Source organism: Ursus arctos, unplaced genomic scaffold, assembly GCF_023065955.2.
Source record: "Ursus arctos isolate Adak ecotype North America unplaced genomic scaffold, UrsArc2.0 scaffold_3, whole genome shotgun sequence".
Taxonomy (NCBI): Eukaryota; Metazoa; Chordata; class Mammalia; order Carnivora; family Ursidae; genus Ursus; species Ursus arctos.
In genome coordinates, this window is record NW_026622985.1 from 83326608 (window position 1) to 83345873 (window position 19266).

General features: G+C 38.4%; 1 protein-coding gene across 1 annotated transcript in view; it reads left to right on the forward strand.

Annotated features, from left to right (window-relative positions):
• EXOC4 (exocyst complex component 4) overlaps nt 1-19266 on the forward strand; it is a 722726-nt gene that overhangs the window by 36252 nt on the left and 667208 nt on the right. Inside the window, exon 4 of the mRNA XM_026511236.4 lies at nt 13343-13527. Within this exon, the coding sequence (XP_026367021.1) occupies nt 13343-13527 (185 nt within the window). The remainder of the gene's footprint in view (nt 1-13342; nt 13528-19266) is intronic.

Consider the following 19266-nt stretch of genomic DNA (forward strand, 5'->3'; position numbering starts at 1 on the left):
AAATAGGCATGGCCTTTTGTTTCCTTCTTCAAGGTAAACAGCTGCTGTTAGCTTATGAAAAGCTAAAAGTGGTCCAACAAGAAGCCTGTATCCATCACGTTGAAATCAGAGACTTGATTAATATTGTAGCCTGTAGCTTTGTGATATGTACGGTTTAAATTAGACCTTTGCAGTCATTGTGCTGGGTTGATGCAAGCACATTAATGACATAATTTCTGGTTGCTGCATCACATTTCTGCAGTCTGTCCTTTGTATTCCACTCACATTAATTGAAGTAATTTTGCCAGTGAAGCGTGTTTCAAACCTCTGCATTTAAATTGAAATTTTAATTCCCTTATTGTCTTGAAAAGACGGCTGAAGATGCCTTGTTACAGGTTTCATTATCACTCAAAACACTCCAGCTGCTGGTTCTAATGTACAATGACTGATTAATTCTGGGAAGAATTATTAATATAAGAATAGCAGCTTCTTCCCAGTGGCATGAGCTAACCAGGAAGGTATTTTATGATAGTTAATATTTTTATGAACTTTTTTAAAGGAAAATTTATATGGAAGTCTGCATCAGACTAAGACTGCACAGATGAGCTTTGAAAACCACTTACACAGGTTCTGATTTATCAACCCATAGAAGTCCATTCGTAATTGCATTCAATCAGTGGAAACTAAGCCAGTGCGAGCAGTTTTGAAGCACTTTAGCTGACAGTCATAGGGCCTGTCGCCAAATTTGTTCATTTCTAAGTCTTCCTGAGATGGTAGAGATTTTGAGTATCTCTTAATCATTTATTTATATATTTTTAAAAAGTCTTAGCTGTATAGTGAGGTAAGGATTATTATAATAATAATAACTAGTGTTTATGTAGTTGCCTTCTTCCCAGAGACTCCTGAGATGCCTTGAGAGAATGGTATGGTGGAAATACATCACTTACACGGTGAAAATGTGGCCACATCTCGCATAGAGGGACTAAGGCAGCTTCTTAGTTTCATAGTTTTCTAAGTTCCTATAATAAAAATATATTTGTAGTATTTTCAGCTCACAAGATCCTTTGCGTTTGTTGGATAACAATCAAGGTCGTGAAGGTCAGCATGGGTCTTAGTGTGGGTCAGATGGACCTATGCTTGAATCCTGGCTTTGACTTTTACTAGCTGGATGACTTGGGGCTAATTATTCAATTTGATTTGCCGAAAGTCGGAGTTGAGAATTACGTGTACTCCCAAGGGTTGTTGAAGGGATTAAATGAGATACTAAGCTATTTATGTAAAGTCTGCACAGTACATACAGTAAGTGCTTAGAAATGTTGTTTATAATGAATTGATTACTTGAGCTGATACTGTAAGAAGGATATGGTGATTGCTCCCATGTTATTTCGAAAACTGGTCAGAGGTGGACTTGTTTTGAGCTGGTAGAGTTGAAGTAGGGCTGGCTAGGTTAAGCATTTTTGATTCCTTCTTCCCTCAAATGGACATCTATCTGAATGAAGGACTACCCCACACTTTGTATAAAGGAGTTCCTGTAGGCAGAGATATGATTTTTCTCCAAAAACACGTCTAGTCTGATCTAACACATGCACAGAAGGTGATCAGGACCCCAAAGTTCTTTGCCATATATTTGGGATTAGACATGGACCAATTTTCAGATTCTTTGTCCATCACCTTTTTGGCCTACTTTAAGCATATGTTCATAGGGTACCTACTGTCTAATTATAAGCAATGCAGTTCATCAGTAAACTATCAATAATGTTGATTTGAGTGTTATAAAGTCGTTGATGTTAAGCTATTCTTTCTCTGAGTGTGTAGGAGTGGAGCAGTGAGATTGTTCCTTTTGCTGCCATTAAAACTGTGTCATTAGCAAATAGACGAATTCTTTTCTCAGACTGTGGGCAGGGAAAGGGTGATCATGCATCTACTATCATATGATTAATGTACAAGAAAGAGAAAGGGGGCCAAAGTGCACATCCTTTTCATCTGGCCTGAGAGTTTCTGAGATCTCACAGGACTGTTTTTTCTCATTATGACTGTGGAAATGGTATTGAGGTGAAAGCTCTATAAATATCGAGAGCTGGAACATTCTAGTGAACTTATTGGACTTAACCTGAAAGTGGTAAGTGACTGCAAAAATGTTTCAATATTCCATATAGATTTCTCTACACATGATAAAAATATATCCGTGATCAATAGTGAAATAGCCACCATTAAGTACATCTGTTTCTCGTGTAGTATATTGATTTGAAAGACCAGTGCCAATATTCTATACTAATAACAGCAAAGAGTTGGGCACATGTTTTGATAGACTTACAAAGAATGGGATGATGCCATTGTTGATCACCTGCATTGTTGGTATACGTATCTGAATGTGGCCTTAACCTAGAAGGAGCTTCCATGCTAATAAGGAGACACGGATGAACAAGTAGTGTCTCGTATTGTGATGAGCATGACAAGAAATGGAGACCAGGAATATTGGGAATGGGGTGGGTTGTTATGGTTGGCTGTTTAAATAAGGTGGTCAGCTCTAGCTGCTTTGAGACCACCCTTCATTCCTCAAACACCTATATCCAATCTTTTCAAAAAGGTTTAGGAAGAGCTGAAAATAAAGTTATTAAATGAGAAACCTTGGTGTTTGTCTAAAATTAAATGAGTGGCCTTAAGTGTGGCAGCTTCATTTTTCTCCTGGAGAGTAAAAGTACAGGGCTTGTAAACTATTTTTTTGGTGTTCAATGCTCTTTTTATTTATATTTGTTTTTGAAGGCTAGAGTTTCTAAAAGCCACGCCGATAGGCACCAGGTTATGGTAATAGCTTTCTTTCCCTTTTAGTTTGCTCTTTTATCTGTTCTTCTTTGCCTGTTTTATTTTAAAACACATAGAAATTCTGTTAGATTGCACTCAACCTCATAAGGTTCAGCAATTTTCAATTGGCTCGCTTGGCTGTAGGTCAGTGATTCCTAAACTGTGTGCATTAGGGACTCCTTCAAGAATTCTAAAGCCCAGGTCACACCCTACACTGATGACATTGAAATCTGTGGTGGTGGGACACTAACTTCAGTAATTTGACATTCTCCAGGTGATTCCAATGTACAGATAAGTTTGAAGCCATAGATTTAGGGTATATCCTGTCTGTGCTATTCAACAGAGTAAAACTAATTGTCCTTAACTTCATCTAACACCAACACTAAGGAGTTAGAAACAACGTATTTGCATACGACAAACATCACACCGAGGTTGATACTCAGATTTATGTAGACATGTTGTAGTTTGACGTTGTTCTGTTGCCATCCTCCGTTGCGGATTTTGGATAGAACTGACGAGTGTTTGGCCCTTACTCCGGTATTATGGCATGATGATTTGGTAAATGGGAACGTTGTTGAATGGTTAAATCAGATGCTTTCCATGTTTGGGCTGACTTGAACTCTCGAGGGCTCTCCTTGGTGCTCTAATTCCTGCATTCTTACTGTGGTTTCTTATCTGACATCGCTGGGATTTCATGGGTTGAAATTGGGGCACAAATGGACTTATTGGCAAGTCAGGGCTAGGTACATTGTGGTACAGTGCAAACAATATGGATTTAGAAGCCAGACGTTCTTAATTCTAGCCCTGACTCAACATCTCACCAGTTCTGTGAGCTTAGACAAATCACTTTCTCTCCCTGTTTTGTAGGATGGATTTACACATAGCCTGTCTAGATTATAGAATGGCTGTGAGAATAAAAATGAAATTTTGTAAGGGTACAGTGCTTTGTAAAAACATAAGGCAATATACAAATTTAAAAAAGTCTAAGTCTCATTACTCTCACACAGTGCCAGGTAAGAGAAAAAGCAGTCATCTGAGACTTGTTTATACTGAGCAGCCTTTCTCTCCTGGAGCTCCCATCACTAATGCATACCTGTTGTTTTAATCAGATTACCTGTGTGCGCACGCACATTATACACTTTAGTCTGTAGGAGGAATAAACTCAGGCAAGAATAACACACAAGTCCTTTGCTGACCTCCTCCGTCATAGTCTGGATTTCAGACTCACATATGGACTTGCTTCTGATTGGTCAGTCTGTGGCCAGATGGGGACCCTACGTATGTATAAATTGCTGCAGGTGACGACGCACCTTGTTGATGGGAGCACTCTATGTCAACTTGACGGTGATCGGAGCCGGCGGATCAGTAGCTTTTGCTTGGCTTGGCAAGATAGGAGGCGTTTGTTGGAGTCTGTCTTCTCTTTGATTCATCCCAATATTAATGACTTGTTCCTAGCTCTGAAGATGCAAAAAGCCATATTCCTCTCACATTCCTTTGTGGAATTTTAATAGCTAATATTAGTTAAGAGCTGCGTAAGTGCTGAGCATTTCTAATGGATTTGGGGGTCTTGGAGAGTGGGCGTAATTATTTTGATTTAAGTGTGAGCCTGCATTGACTGCCAGAGACCTCCTTTACCAACTCCGTAACTATTTCTTGTCCCAGAATAACAAATAAGATGATAAGAAGTGACTTTGGGACACTTATCAAATGAGGATATCTTTCCTTAGTGGTCTTTTCTCTTATATTTTGGAATAGAAACCTAGGACTTAATGCCGTCTTTATGGAGCACTGATGGGAATTGAGAAGTAGAGGGACCATAGGGACCATAAGATTAGGAACAATGAAGGATTTGTGTGTGTGTGTATATGTGTGTGTGATTTTTTCCATAAGCAATTAAAATTCTTAACTGTCTCTTAGGTGCTAGGTATAGTTTAATTTCATCAGGAAGTAATTATGAACTGATCTGTTATAAGTCCATTTAGAACAAATAAGGCCCTTAATTTGGCAATATGTATTAGAGGCCCTAAATTTATGTGCATTATTTTGGACTTGGAATTCTACTTCTAGAATGTTAAGGAAAGAGTTAAGAATTTTAATTATATGATAATTATCATTGTATATATTTTTTCTCACAGGAAGATATGTGAAAATAAAAGAATAGCAATTACTTTGTATGGGGAAATGGTTTAAGTCATTTGTGGAATATTCATTTTATGGGTATGAATGCTAAAAATGTATCGGGTAATGGGCAGATGTTTCCAATATATGGCCAAATGGAAAAAGCATATTTAAAAATAACAATACTTTTTAAAAACTTTGTGTGGAAAAACAGTTGGAAGGAATCAGGTTAAAATACATTTTACCTGATTAGTGGGAATGTGGACCATTTTTTTCCTTTGTGATTTTGTGGTTTTCACGTTTTCTTGATCATGTATTTTTATAATTTGGAAGAAAAACAAAGGTTAAGAAACATTTCTGGGCCTTTTTTTTAAACCTGTGAAGTTAGGGTGGGACCCCAGTCCTGACAGCCTTTGAAGGTCTCTTACATAGTAAGTACAGTATTTCATTTCTCAGATACTGCCCTTCTGTGAGGCTTGGACTGATGGAATATCTTACAAGACCTGCCACTCCTACTTTCCAAGAGGATAAAACCAAAGATTTTTGCTTAAGTTACAGGAATTATTTGTGGTGGAACGCCCTGATGTGTAGGAAAAAACCAAAACCAAAAAAGAGGGGGAAGGCCCCCAGAAGACTTAAGAATAGCTTCGGTAAACGGTATGCTCTCCGAACAAGCCTGTGTCTCACAGCAGTGGTGGGTTGAGCTCCGTGTTGAAACCTGCAGTCACATTTGATCTCTCGTGAGTTTTGTTTTCTAAGATAGATTGAAAGATACTTTGAAGAAGAAATTCACAAGGAAAGGGGCTTTTCTTTGACAGCGCTTTATCTTGCAGGCCCCCCTGCGTTTATTCACTTATCAATAACTTCATCTCATTTGCTTTATCCTGTAAATTCCATTAGCTCCCCGGCAGTCTATTGCATTAAGCCTTTACTACCTAATATCGCCTCATTTACATTGACACACGCTTGACCTCAGCCCTTCTCCTCTCTTTGCTAATGCACCAACAAGCACTGATACCTCTCTGGAGCATTATCATTTGGTTGTTAGCACAACTAATAACAGCCCTTCATTTGAACTGATGAAGGTTTATTAAATAAAAACATGTAATAACGCTGGCAGTAATGAAAGGAGAATGGAAGTAGACAGCATCCTGTTTTTAATGGTGAGAGCATGCTGAGTCTGCATTATAGGTATTGGGTTTCCAGAGGGAGCAGGGGCACCTGAATGGGGCTGATCAATATTCTCTTAGCAGACTGACTCTAAGAATGGGCATTTTTGATTGCCTGATTTTGATTGCCACTGTGGATTGGCAGCAGGCTGAGGCATTAGGGTGGAAAAAAGTGTTCTTGCTCCAGGCTCTTGGCCTTGGCCCCGGCCCGTGATGAAGCTTTCTTGGGAAGCCTGTCCTAAGTTCCAAGCTGTCAGTAGCCCGGAGGCCTGCAGTCAGTGGCAAAACAGAACTGTAGGGAGGCACATCTTCTCCAGGAAAGCTGGGATCAGGGATTCTGTTTTTCCTGTAGATCCCCCAAGACTCCCCTAAACCTCTACTCTAGCCCTGGGCCTTGAATGGATTCCTGCATTCTGCTATGTATGCGCCACACTCTGCCTCCCAACTTTCCTCTCCTCCCCTTTCCCCCAGCCATTTTGTATGAAGAGCAGTCTAAACCACCCTCTGTGCATGTCCCCTGTGGGGGCTGGTGTCCTGTTTTAAACACAGGTCGAGTGGAGGTTGCTCTAAGTGTATATTTAACAGGATTTTGTTCAACAAAATCCTTTGGTGTCACATGTTTTTGGTTTTATGTTTGTGTGTGTGTGTAAAACACTCGTTAAATTTTTCCTAGATTTGTGATGCGGTCAAATACATAGGGTTCTATTATAAAGGCCACAGTGTTCTACAGACAGCACTGTAATGTCCTCGATGCATGAAAGCTTTTAGATTTCCTAAAACTAATAGATTGAATCATATGAAACAACCAATATTGGGTCATTTTTTATTTGTAAAAACAGTTTCCGATGGTTCAGGTTTCAAACTAATACATGAAAGATACTGTGTTTTTGTTTTGGGGAGGGTTTAAAGCTGCGTTTAGTTGTTAGGGTGTTTTGTTTTGTTTTGTTGGTTTTTGGTTTTTTAGAAATTCCTGTCTGATAGCCAAATTTCTGCTTTGGGCAATGTGGTGTACCAAAATGGAAATGTGTGGTAAGTGATGGATCTGGGATTCTTGGTGATAAACATCTTCAGTGCGTGTGTAAAGGTGGGTATGGCTCATTCTGCGATCAGAGGGAGACTTCTTATGTCCATCTAGGACTCCCTGAGCCTGAATATGGACATTTCTGGGTGGGGGACTGTCTTGAGGAACAGGACCTGAAGCCACCAGAGGTTGCCTTCTAGCAGTTTGGGGGCTCGGGTGGCAGCTGCCTAGTGACCTGGGCACTAAGTCAATGTCAGATTCCAAGGCCCGCTTCTTTTGTTCATAGCCAAAGATTTCTGGTATTCTTAGTTGAGACTGTTCCAAAAGTTTGACTTATGTTGTCTTACTTATGTATAGGAAGGGAGATGGTATCCGTGCTCTGGAATAGCCTAATTTCATATCTTTTTACTGTTACTGCATCTGTAAGTTGAGCCAAGGCAACATTTTTAGAATGGTTATGTCGTCTCCCTAGGAAAACACTTCCTTTAGGGAGACATACAGACCTATTGAAAAGTGATAAAGCATTTTGGAACCATGTAATTATTGGAGTCCTGAAGGAAATATTTGTTTTGGACCCAACGGTGGCAACACATTTGCTTTCTTTAGGGGAATGTGATTGCCAAAGTAAGCATTTTCCTTAGCTAGCAGATGGTTTAGCTAGAAAAGGTTGCTAATGTCAATTATCATGGTGTCTCTCCCGTCCCCCAGCTAAAATAATAATAATAATAATAATAATAATAATAATAATAATAATAATAATAATAAAAAAAAATAAAAGATCAGTAGTTTCTTTTCTACTATCTCTTCAGTGAAACAGCTGTTGAGAATGCCAACTTTGGTATTCCTCCAAAACATTTCCATTAGTTCATGTTAAAGCACAAAACTAGATCTTTTTACCTAATCAACTTGAGTGAGATTAGCAGAAGACAGACACTTAGCTGTGAAATAATAATTTTCATACTTTAAACTAGAATGAAATTGAGAAATAGACATTTGGGAAAGAAAATTTAAGGGCACTATAGTTCATAATCACAAAGATGGCCTTTGTTGTAAACTTAGCTCTCAGCTCAAGGTAAACTTTTTTGAAATACCAGACAATTTCTGATTATGTGCATTTTAACTGTACCTTTCACATAGTTTTGGAAACATTTTTAGGTATTTCCATTTTCTTCAACAGATAGTTTTCTAGTAGCAAAGCATGCTGTCCTGTCCAGTATCATGTATTAAAACATTTTGTAAATGCTAGCTTATTTTCATAATCGTAAAGGAAATGGTTTTCAAGTCTAGAATGGAGTTCTGTTATCTAAGCAGTTTCCAGCTGTGGTGAGTAGAATACTAAAATTCAATTGGGTGGTAATAGGAGTTGTATGAAAACATTACCTGCCTGTAGTATTTCCCTCACCCCCCTAATTTTATTTTAGAAAAATATGTGTAAGAAGACTTCCAAATCATTTAATTGGCTCATTATATACTAATCTACCTTTAAGAGATGATTTGGCCTATCTGAGAATTCTAGAAGGTCATACTAGAGATCATTCGGGGCATGAATGTGTGTTATTCTTCTGTGATAGAGGTAGAGACAGCGTTTACCAATAAACTGCTCTATTGTTGTCTATTTGATTTTTCATCTGATATGTCTTGTTGTGTAATAATATATATTTGATGTCGTATGTCACACTTAAAAACCCACTTTAATAGCAGCTCACCTCTGAGACCATTTTAGACCATTTTGTTGCTGTCTACTTTAATCCAACTGCATCTCTTGAGTTCTTGTTAATGTTTCATCAGTGGTATTTAAAAAGTGCTCTGTAGATATTAAATTTGGAAAATACTGAAATGAATCATAAAATGACCGCATTAAAAAAAACACAACAACTTGTTAGTTGTATTTTTACCAGCAGTTATGTATATCTAAATGTGGGTGGATATTTAATGATTTTTCTTTTTTTTTTAAGACTTTAAGTAATCTCTATGCCCAATGTGGGGCTTGAACTTAGAACCCTGAGATCGAATTGCATGCTCTACCGACTGAGCCAGCCAGGTGCCCCAAGGATATTTAATGATTTCTAATAAAGCCTAAGTGTTAGTAAATGCCTGGAAACCAGGTCCTTTCTCCCCCTGTTTCCCCCTCCCCCAAACACACAACAATGCGACCATCAGTGGTGGTTGGTTGGGTTGACTGTTTTCTGCCTCACCAAGTTTTGCTTATGTGTAAGCTTTGTGGTATAAGCTGCTTGAAATCAGATAACTGTCCAGTTTCTATAAACTGATGCTCTAGAGATCATGTTACCCTGACAGCTATTCTATTTTTTTAAGGATTTTATTTTTTTAAGCAATCTCTGCACCCAGTGTGGGGCTGGAACTCACAAGCCCAACATCGAGAGTCGCGTGCTGCGCTGACTGAGCTGGCCAGGAGCCCCATTTTAAACATTTTGATGTGTACAATGCAGTGGCATTAAGTACGTTTATATTGTGCAGCCATCACTACCATCTATCTCCAGAACTTTTTCATCTTCCCAAACTGCAACTCTGTACCCATGAAACAGTAACTCCCATTTTCTTGCCTGCCCCCAGCTTCCAGAAACCACTATTCTACTTTCTGTCTCTGTGAATTTGCCTATTCTAGGTACATCCTGTAAGTGGAATCATACAATATACGTACTTTTGTGTCTGGCTTATTTCACTTAGCAGAATGTTCCCATGTCGTAGCATATTGGTGCCACTCTTTTTAAAAATTTTTATTTAAATTCAATTTAGTTAACATAGCATATTATTAGTTTCAGGGGTAGAATTTAGTGATTCATCAGTTGCATGAAACACCCAGTGCTCATTACATCAAGTGCCCTCCTCAGTGTCCATCACCCAGTTACCCCATTCCCTACCCACCTCCACTCCAGCAACCCTCAGTGTGTTCCCTGTAGTTAAGAGTATCTTTTTCTGGTTTGCCTCCCTCTCTGTTTTTATCTTATTTTATTTTTCCTTCCCTTCCCCTATCTTCATCTGTTTTGTTTCATAAATTCCACATGTGTGAAATCATATGGTATTTGTCTCTCTCTGACTTATTTTGCTTAGCATAATACCCTCTCGTTCCTCCCATGTCATTGCAAATGGCAAGATTTCATTCTTTCGATGGCTGAGTAATATTCCATAGTATATATACACCATATCTTCTTTATCCATTCATCTGTCAATGGACATCTCGGCTCTTTCCATGTTTTGGCAATTGTGGACATTTCTGCTATAAACATTTGGGTGCAGGTGCCCCCTTCAAATCACTGTTTTTGTATCCTTTGGATAAATACCTAGTAGTGCAATTGCTGAGTTTTAGGGTAGCTCTATTTTCAACTTTTTGTGGAACCTCCATACTGTTTTCCAGAATGGCTGTACCACTTTGCTTCCCCCCAACAGTGTAAGAGGGTTCCCCTTTTCCGAATCCTCACCAACATCTGTCATTTCCTGAGTTGATAATTTTAGCCATTCTGACTGGTGTGAGATGATACCTCATTGTGGTTTTGATTTGTATTCCCTGATGATGAGTGACATTGAGCATCTTTTCATGTGTCTGTTGGCCATCTGTATGTCTTCTTCTGACAACTATTTTCTTAAAATCTGTTTTAGTACCACTTAGTAAGATTAGAGTAGGGGAGTACAATGACCTAGCTTTCATAATTACAGCTTTTAATAAATGAAGGCCAGAAAGTTAGAGCACTGTATTTTCATATAAAAAGAAGACTGTGCTGTCTTCTCGTGATAAGGTTTTCAAGTCTTTGAAATTCTGAGACTACTCTTGATTATATAAATTAATTGTACTTGTATTTTGGGTCCAGAAAACATATTAGAAAGTTTTACATCTAAATGGTTATAATGGTTCTATGAACAAACAACACTTTACTGAAAATGTAGCATTAGAAATGTTAGTAACACCTTGTGAGGTTTCTTTATCCACAGACTAAATAGATTCTGTTCAAAATCTAATTTCAGTGAGCACTCACTATGTGCCAGGCACTGTGGTAAGTGCTTTACCTACATTAAAAAAAAAAAGTGGCTTTGAAAGTTGACATTATCCTCTAATTTTGTATTTTGAACATGAACTGTTTGGGTTAAAAATCTTCATGCAAATTCCTACAAACAAATTGAGTGTGGTTGTGCAGTGGGTGGTTTTTAAGCTTAAATATCTCAGCTGGATTTAATTACCTTAAGGGATAAGGCTACATGATGGGCCAGTGGCTTACCAAATTATTTTTCATTTTCTGGATCTCGATGTCACTAAAGGTTAATGCATCCTCTTTTCTCTGTTAGAGACCCGAGTTAAAATCCATTTTAGAGCATAAGTGTAAATGAATTTGTTGTTGTTTTTCCTCCTTGGGGACACACTGGTCATTTTGTGAGGCTGCTTTTCCATTTGGAGTCGTTGGCAGCTCACATAAGGCCCAGGGGCTCTTGTCCCAGGGGCAGTTGCAAGTCAGCATGAAAATGAACTGGCAGGCTGCAGGGGGCAGAGCTGGCCCAGGGCTTGTCACTTTTTCACGCCTTGATTCTTTCTTGGTTAACTTAAGGAAACTTACTTGCTACCGACATTTGATTATAGCACATCGCAAAACAAGTGATGTGTTTGTGGGTAAGCCATTGCATTTTCCTCCCATCTTGGGCCAGTTTGTATTTGGCAGCTCCTGGCTTTCTGTATTCACTGTTCATGTGCTCCCAAGTGACTGTGTATACTGGTGTGGGTCTGTGATCAACACTCTGGATTGTGTATGTTTCGTGGCTTTTATTATCTATTGCTTTTATATACATGCCGCACTTTTTAGGAGCATGTTTATATCCCCAATTACATTTATTGTTTTTACCCTGAAGTATTATTAGTTATTGCCTTTATCTGTACCTTTTAAGAATATTTACAGGTATAACCTAAGTAGGGAATGGTCATAGCACAGGAATCCCCTTGTGGAGCTTGGTAGGGCTCTTTCCCTTCTGAGTTCAGCTGGTAGTCCTCTCTTTTCAATTACTACTACTACTACTACTACTACTACTACTACTATGAATAGTATTATTACATTCTTTGTGTTTCTCTCTTCCTTTTATTTTTTTCCTAAGTAATAGTACCTAGAGATCTTGGGGTGCCTGGGTAGCTCAGTCAGTTGAGTGTCCAGCTCTTAATCTCGGCTCATGTGTTGATCTCAGGGTTGTGAGTTCAAGCCCCATGTTGGGCTCCACGCTGGGTGTGGAACCTACTTTAATAAAACAATTATCTTTATAGAAAGACAAATATAATCTTTATATACATGGATAAATGGGATTATGTAATACATGATTTTTTTTCCTTTTTAGTTATTGCTTTGGTTTCAGAGTGAGCTGTTCCAGGTTCCCAGAATTCCTCATCTTCGTTTGTTGCAGGCATTCCTATGCTATTTTTATTCATCCAGTCTTTTTTGTCTTAAAATCTCCCAAATTGCACTCTACACCAGGAGCATTTCCCTCTTCATGGTTTATCTCCTATTCACCATTCATATTCCATTTCTTATATTGAAATTTCTATTTAGAAATTGGTGTTGAACTGGATCAGGGCAAGGAGAGGTGATGACTGCTATTTTCCTCTTGTAGCATTCATGTAAAACGTGCATTTCCCTCTGTGTATGTGTATATAAGAAAGAGCAAAAGAGATACATATCTAACTATATGTAGACATGCATGTAGACTTAGGCTCACCAAGCTCTTGACTCATGATCACCATGAGAATTATTTAAAAATTTATGTAGTGTGCTTTTATTTAGTCTTAAAAAGCGAAGTTTGATTAAAAGCTGGTTTAAGTCATTCGTATGTGGACTTCTTGTGAGAATATGAATGATACAATTTAATTGAGAAGGTCATTTAACTTGTGTCTGTTAATAGGCAATGTGTGTGGGAATAAATAATAAGTACAGCTTTGCAGTGCTCTAGATGCCTTCGTGGCCATCAAGATTGTTTTCTTCAGCATTATTTCTCTTTTGATGTTAGACCCTTCAAAGGCAGGACTAGGCCTATCCACATTATACTCTTCAAAGTCTGATGTATGTTGATAAGGTTTTCGTGAACTCTCTTTTGACCATATCTTTTAAAAATACGGTCATATATTTTTATAAAATAAAGTCTCCTATTTAAAGTCTCAAAGTCTCTTAAAAGAAGGTCTCGAATAAAAGTAGTCTGCTATTTCTAATATGGCTCGGTTATGTAGTTGTCCTACTTGATCTTTTTTTTTTTTTCTTTTCCTTTTCAGGTGTCAGCAGTTGAGTCCTTGGAGGGCCCCCTGCTCCAGGTGGAAGGACTGAGTGACCTTAGGTTGGAGCTTCACAGCAAGAAGATGAACCTCCACTTGGTTCTCATAGATGAGCTGCATCGACACCTGTACATCAAATCCACGAGCCGCGTTGTGCAGCGTAACAAGGAGAAAGGGAGAGTGAGGTTGGTTAAAGAGGCTCTTGACTGCAGTGTCTTGTGGCAGTGGAGAATTTTAAGGAATATTATTTGTTTCCCAGAATACCGTTGTCATTTATTTACCTCTTGCCTTTTTTTTTTTTTTACACACTTTTTAACATATTGTCCCCAAAACTATTAGACAGTTTTATAATAGCAAATACTCCGTGGTCTGAATGTTCTTAAAGGGTGACATCCAAAGTTTCGTCATTCTTTCGTTGCACATTTATTATGATCCTTTTATGTAAAGATAAGAAACATTTACTGTGGGCCCTTATACTGGATCAGAGATGCTCTGGTATACCTCAGAAGGAAGAGAAAAAGATCCTTAAATTGTACAGTACAGTCAGCATAATGAAGAAATACAAGTGTCTGAACTGAAGTTAAAAGATTCTTTGTTACTTAGGGTTGTGTTCAGCTTTAGACAATCTTCTTTCTGGAAGAGTTCAGGAGAGCTTCAGAGAGAACACTTTTCTTTTATCCGTGGGCTGATCATAGCATAGGCCTATAGTTAAGGGCCTGGGTGTGGACTCAAGAAATTCATTAGGTTAGTCTAGACCTGGTAGGGAGTAAGACTAGATCTTAAGACAGTTGAGACAGTAGAATACTGACATTATTAACATGTGTCAGATAGCTGTGCATGTCCTGGTCTTTCCAACATTCCTTTAAAATAGCCAGTCTTTTGAGAAGGTAGTTTTAGCAGTATCTGGCAAAATGCACGTGCTCATACTTTTTCATCCAGCTACAGCCAAGAGGAGCACTGGAAGCAGTGCATGCTGGGAATGAAGTCTTTGGAGTCCTATCCTGTTCAGACAAAAATTGCATGATGCTTCAATTTAGTCTGAGACCCTGACAGAAAGAGAAGTTTCTATCTCTTTTCTGCATATGGGCACTAGAAAATCTTCTGCTGGGCACACAAATTGAGCTGAGGGTTATGTATCTGAGACTTAACTTCAACACTGGATCTGGATAGAATGTTAGTTCCTTAGTGGAGAGCAGTTTTGGGTGGGGGCCAGTGTGTGGTGGTAAATAGCAGGTCTGAATAGATTGCTTCCCATGTAAGGATTAAAAAAAAACAACCAAAAGCACTCTGGGTCCTGTGAAAATACTCTATAACATAATGGAAAATGAGGATTACCTTGAAGTCTCAGAGCATTTATTTGAAAAAACAATTTTTTTCATGAAAAAATGAAAACAGGAAAATTTAAGATGCTTAAGCTTGAGGTCTTCAGAAGATGCAGGATGATGTAATAGATTATTCAAAATTATTATTCCTTCTTCCGCTATAGTGGGAGAGGTATATTTCCTGATATTTGATTTGTTTTGGGGTTTTTTTTGGGGGGCGGTCTTACTTTTGCTTACTGTTGGCATGTGACACAAGGAGGGGCTCAAAATGTGCCTGTGGCAGGGAGCATGCCCTCTTGTGTAAAGACTGTTGTCAGGATGGTGTTAGGTCCAGAGGAGGATGAGAGCCACATGGAACTGAGCTAAGAGCAGTTGAGCTGCCTAGCCTGGATCAGCCAACCACCAAAATACGTGCTTATTGTTGAATTTAAGTGAGATTTTGTGGATGTATGCAGCAAGCATATAGCTGCTGTGAAAGGTCAATGGGGAGCCAAAAGAATGGAATTGGTAGAGATGCAAAAAGAACTAACTAAAACATGAGGAAAATCTAAGAACAAATGAAATAAAGAGAAATTCAATCTTTGTTTAAAGCATTAGAGAGAAAAATTGAATCAGTGAAAGGGAGGGAAGTTTCCTTATCGTAAAGAGGAAAAAGACAGGGGCGCCTGGGTGGCTCAGTCGTTAAGCGTCTGCCTTCAGCCCAGGGCATGATGCCAGGGTCCTGGGATCGAGCCCCACATCAGGCTCCCTACTCTGCCGGGAGCCTGCTTCTTCCTCTCCCACTCCTCCTGCTTGTGTTCCCTCTCTCGCTGGCTGTCTCCCTCTGTCAAATAAATAAATAAATAAATAAATTTAAAAAAAATAGAGGAAAAAGACAAGACGATAGAAAGATAGAAGATGTGAAAGTTGGAGAACAGTGATTTTAGTTATTCTGTAGAACAAAGCTAACAAGATAATGTTTCAGGCTGAATTGTGTCCCCCTAAAATTTGGGTATGAAAGTCCTAACTGCCAGTACCTCAGACTGTGACTAAGTTTGGAGATAAGGTCTTTTAAGAGGTAAGGAAGTTAAATTGAGTTCATTGGGGTGTGTCCTACTCCCAGTATGACTAGTGTCTAGCTAAGAGGAAATTTGGATACAGACTTGCTGGGAGGGAAGAGCCCGTGAAGACAAAGTGCTAAGATACCATCTGCAACATAAGGAGAGAGTTCTCAGAAGAAACCAACCTTCTCAGCATCTGGATCTTGACTTCTGGCCTCCTGAACTGTGAGAAAATAAATTTCTGTTGTTTAAGCCACTGTCTGGGGTACCTTATTATGGCAGCCCTAGCAAATGAATACAGAGAGAAATAGAGGCAATAATTACAGTGTAGATAAAGAAGCCTACTTAAAAAAAAAAACACCAGAACAAAACCAAAAGACCTTGGTCTGCAAATCAAAAGGATTTAAGGTAAAATTAATGAAAAAAACAGTCTTAGATGGGATCAGGAAATCTTTATGAATTTTAAAAAATTTCTGTAGGAAGAAAAATTGTTATCTCCTATGCCAGAGAGAGTTATTTGTCCACCTGATATCCATTTGCTCCTTCCTCATTTTTAATGACAACCCCTGTTTTGTTCCTAGCAGCTAACAGGCTATATTTCCCATCCTGCTACATATCTAATAGGTGAGACGTTGGCTTGCAAGCCTTTGAATCAGGGATCATAGGAAAATTCTTTTTTCAGGTGCCAGCCAAACTGGTATGCTCACTCTTTTACCCTTCAGTCACCTTCCTTTACTTCCTGTCAAGGACACGGGTTGGTGCCATCAAGCCATCTTGGATACTAGGTGACGTTGAGGATGGAAGGCACGTCCTAAACTCTTTAATAGCATGGATCCTCCTGTATATCCCTGAATGGAGGGAATGGATTTCATCTTTTATGTAAGAGGAAGGAAAATTTTTATTGTACTCAGGCCACTGCTATTTTGAGTTTTCTCTTTTACACAGTTAAACCTAGGCCTGATAAACAGGAGCAAAAATCAGGATCACCAGATTTGCTGAACACAAAATGCCAGAAGACAGCAGCACAGAGTCTACGGAGTGTTGAATGGGGAAGAGTTGGTACCAAAGATTTCTATACCCAGCCAAATGGACACTGATAAGCATGGGCAGCAGAGAGACATTCTCAGATATAAATTAACAACAAAAAGAAGTAGTGTTTTTTTCTGAGAAAAATACTCGAAGATGATACAAACCAAAATCAGCAACTAGAGAACAATAAAGTTGTAGGTAGTTTGAAACTACTGTAAGGACAGCACACCATTAAATATGTAAGTTTGCATTTAAGTAACTGACATATTTTTATAAGATCAAAAATTTAAGCTGAAGTTATTTTTGAAAAAGGCCTATGTGGTCAAAGAATACTCCATAATAAACAGGATTATATCTGCACATTAAGTTTGAGACTGGGAAATTTGGATAGGCAGGAGATAAAAAGGAATGCTGAATTCTTATATAAGATGAGTCGGAAGCTATTCTGGATTTGAATAATGGGAGAAAATGTTTAATTTCATGTTTATTAACCTAGATATGTATATTTAAAGATTTCTATGTTGTAAATCATTAGGGGAGAAGCAAATAAAATATTCTCTAGTACAAAGGATGATCTATTAGCCAGAGTTCTAGCTTGCAAATAGCAGAAATCAATCCTGATAACTCAAACAAGGAAAGGAATTAAGTGGAAAGTGGTAAGGTAGGTCATAGAATCTAATGGAAGGAAAGCTGTAAAATCTGGCTCTAAAACCCAGGAGGGACCAGGGGAGATGAAGCAGCTGAGCACACATCATCGACAAGCCCCAGGGAAGGATCTGGTTGGGTTGTTGCCCTATTCTCACCATGCCTGCAGTTGCTGGATTTTTCAGTGATTGCTAAACGTCCCTACATCCGTCCTTATTCCCTCAAGATTCAGAGTCCTTGGTGGAAGCATCCAGTTTGTTGAGCCTGAGACGTGTCTGACCTCCTTCAACTTTTACAGTAGGGAGTTGGGCCCTCTTTTTTGCTTTGACCCAGACAATGGAGGGTCTTTCCAAATACAAAGACTGTTTCAATTGTTGGTATCTAAAAACAAACACATAACACCCAACAAATTTCTACTGTGGGAGAAAACAAAAAATCACATGAAGGCACATATGTATAAAGAACAGATTTTGGTTTTGTTTTTTTTTAAGATTTTATTTGCGAGGGGGGGGCACACAGCATGAGTGAGGGGAGGGGCAGAGGGAGAGGGATAAGCAGACTCCCTGCTGAGCAGGGAGCCTGATGTGGGGCTCAATCCCAGGACCTGAGATCATAACCTGAACCGAAGGCAGACGTTTAACTGACTGAGTGACCCAGGTGCCCCAAGAACAGATATTTTTGAAGTAGAAACAGACAACTAGTAGATGTAATAAGGGAGAGTTACAGGACTACATGGAAAAAATAATAAAAATGGTATTTGGGGGATATGAAACAAGACCTAAATAAATGGGGAGACCTTCCGTGTTCTTAAAGAGGTAAGTCCCAGTTATAGCCCAGTTGGGTTTTTTGAAATTGTCAGATCTGTAGTTCACATAGAAGAATAAATGAATAAGAATTATTTTTAAAAAAATTGAAGGGTGATAATAAAGCCTTTCTTATCCAAAATTAAAATATATTTTAAAACTAAGCAAAACAGTACAGGTATGCAAATAGAAAATCAGATTGGTATAGCAAAACAGAATTTAGAAACAGATGCAGGATATATGGGACTTCAATATTTTTAAACAATAATCCAAGTAAGTAGAGGGAATGAGGTCTATTTAGAAATTGGTGTTGAGAGATTTGGCTAAAGAAAGTAAATTTAGATGCTTACCTGTTATTATATACAAAAAAATACTAATTCAGTTTAAAAATCACATAAAACTTAACTAGCATTAGGAAAAAATGAAGAGAATGTGTGTGGAGGAGGCTTTGTAGGCCCATATCCTACAAATATAGTACTAAATCATAAAAATATATGTAATAGGATATTCATTGGAGCGTTGTTGGTAAGAGCAACAAAAATATAAAACTTAGATGTTTGTTTTTAAATGAGTTATGACGTATCCATGCTATCCATGCTATGTAATTCTTAAGTGAAGAGAAAGATCTCTTTGTGCTGATAGGGAGAGTTCTAAGGTATATTCTTGGGTGCAGAAAAAGCCAATTGAGAAACAGTATATGCAGGATGAACCTATTTGTGTAAGAATTGAGAGGATATGTATTTATGTATCCTTTACATGTAGACATAAATGTTTGTGTGTTTATAGTCTTGGAAGGATAGTGCTGACACTGATAAAAGGAATTACCTACCAGTACCAGAAATGGAAATGGTGAGTGGGAAATAGGAAAGAAGGACTTAGGACTGTGAATGTATTCATCATATTCATCATGAGCATGTGTTATTACTTTAATAGTAATACAATTATTGATGCTTTTGAAGATTATTTTTATTTTTGTTTTTTTAGAAGATTTATTTTATTTTAGAGATGGGGGATGGGGGGGCAGAGGGAGAGGGGGGAGAAACTCTAGGCAGACCCCACACTAAGCGTGGAGCCAGACGGAGGGC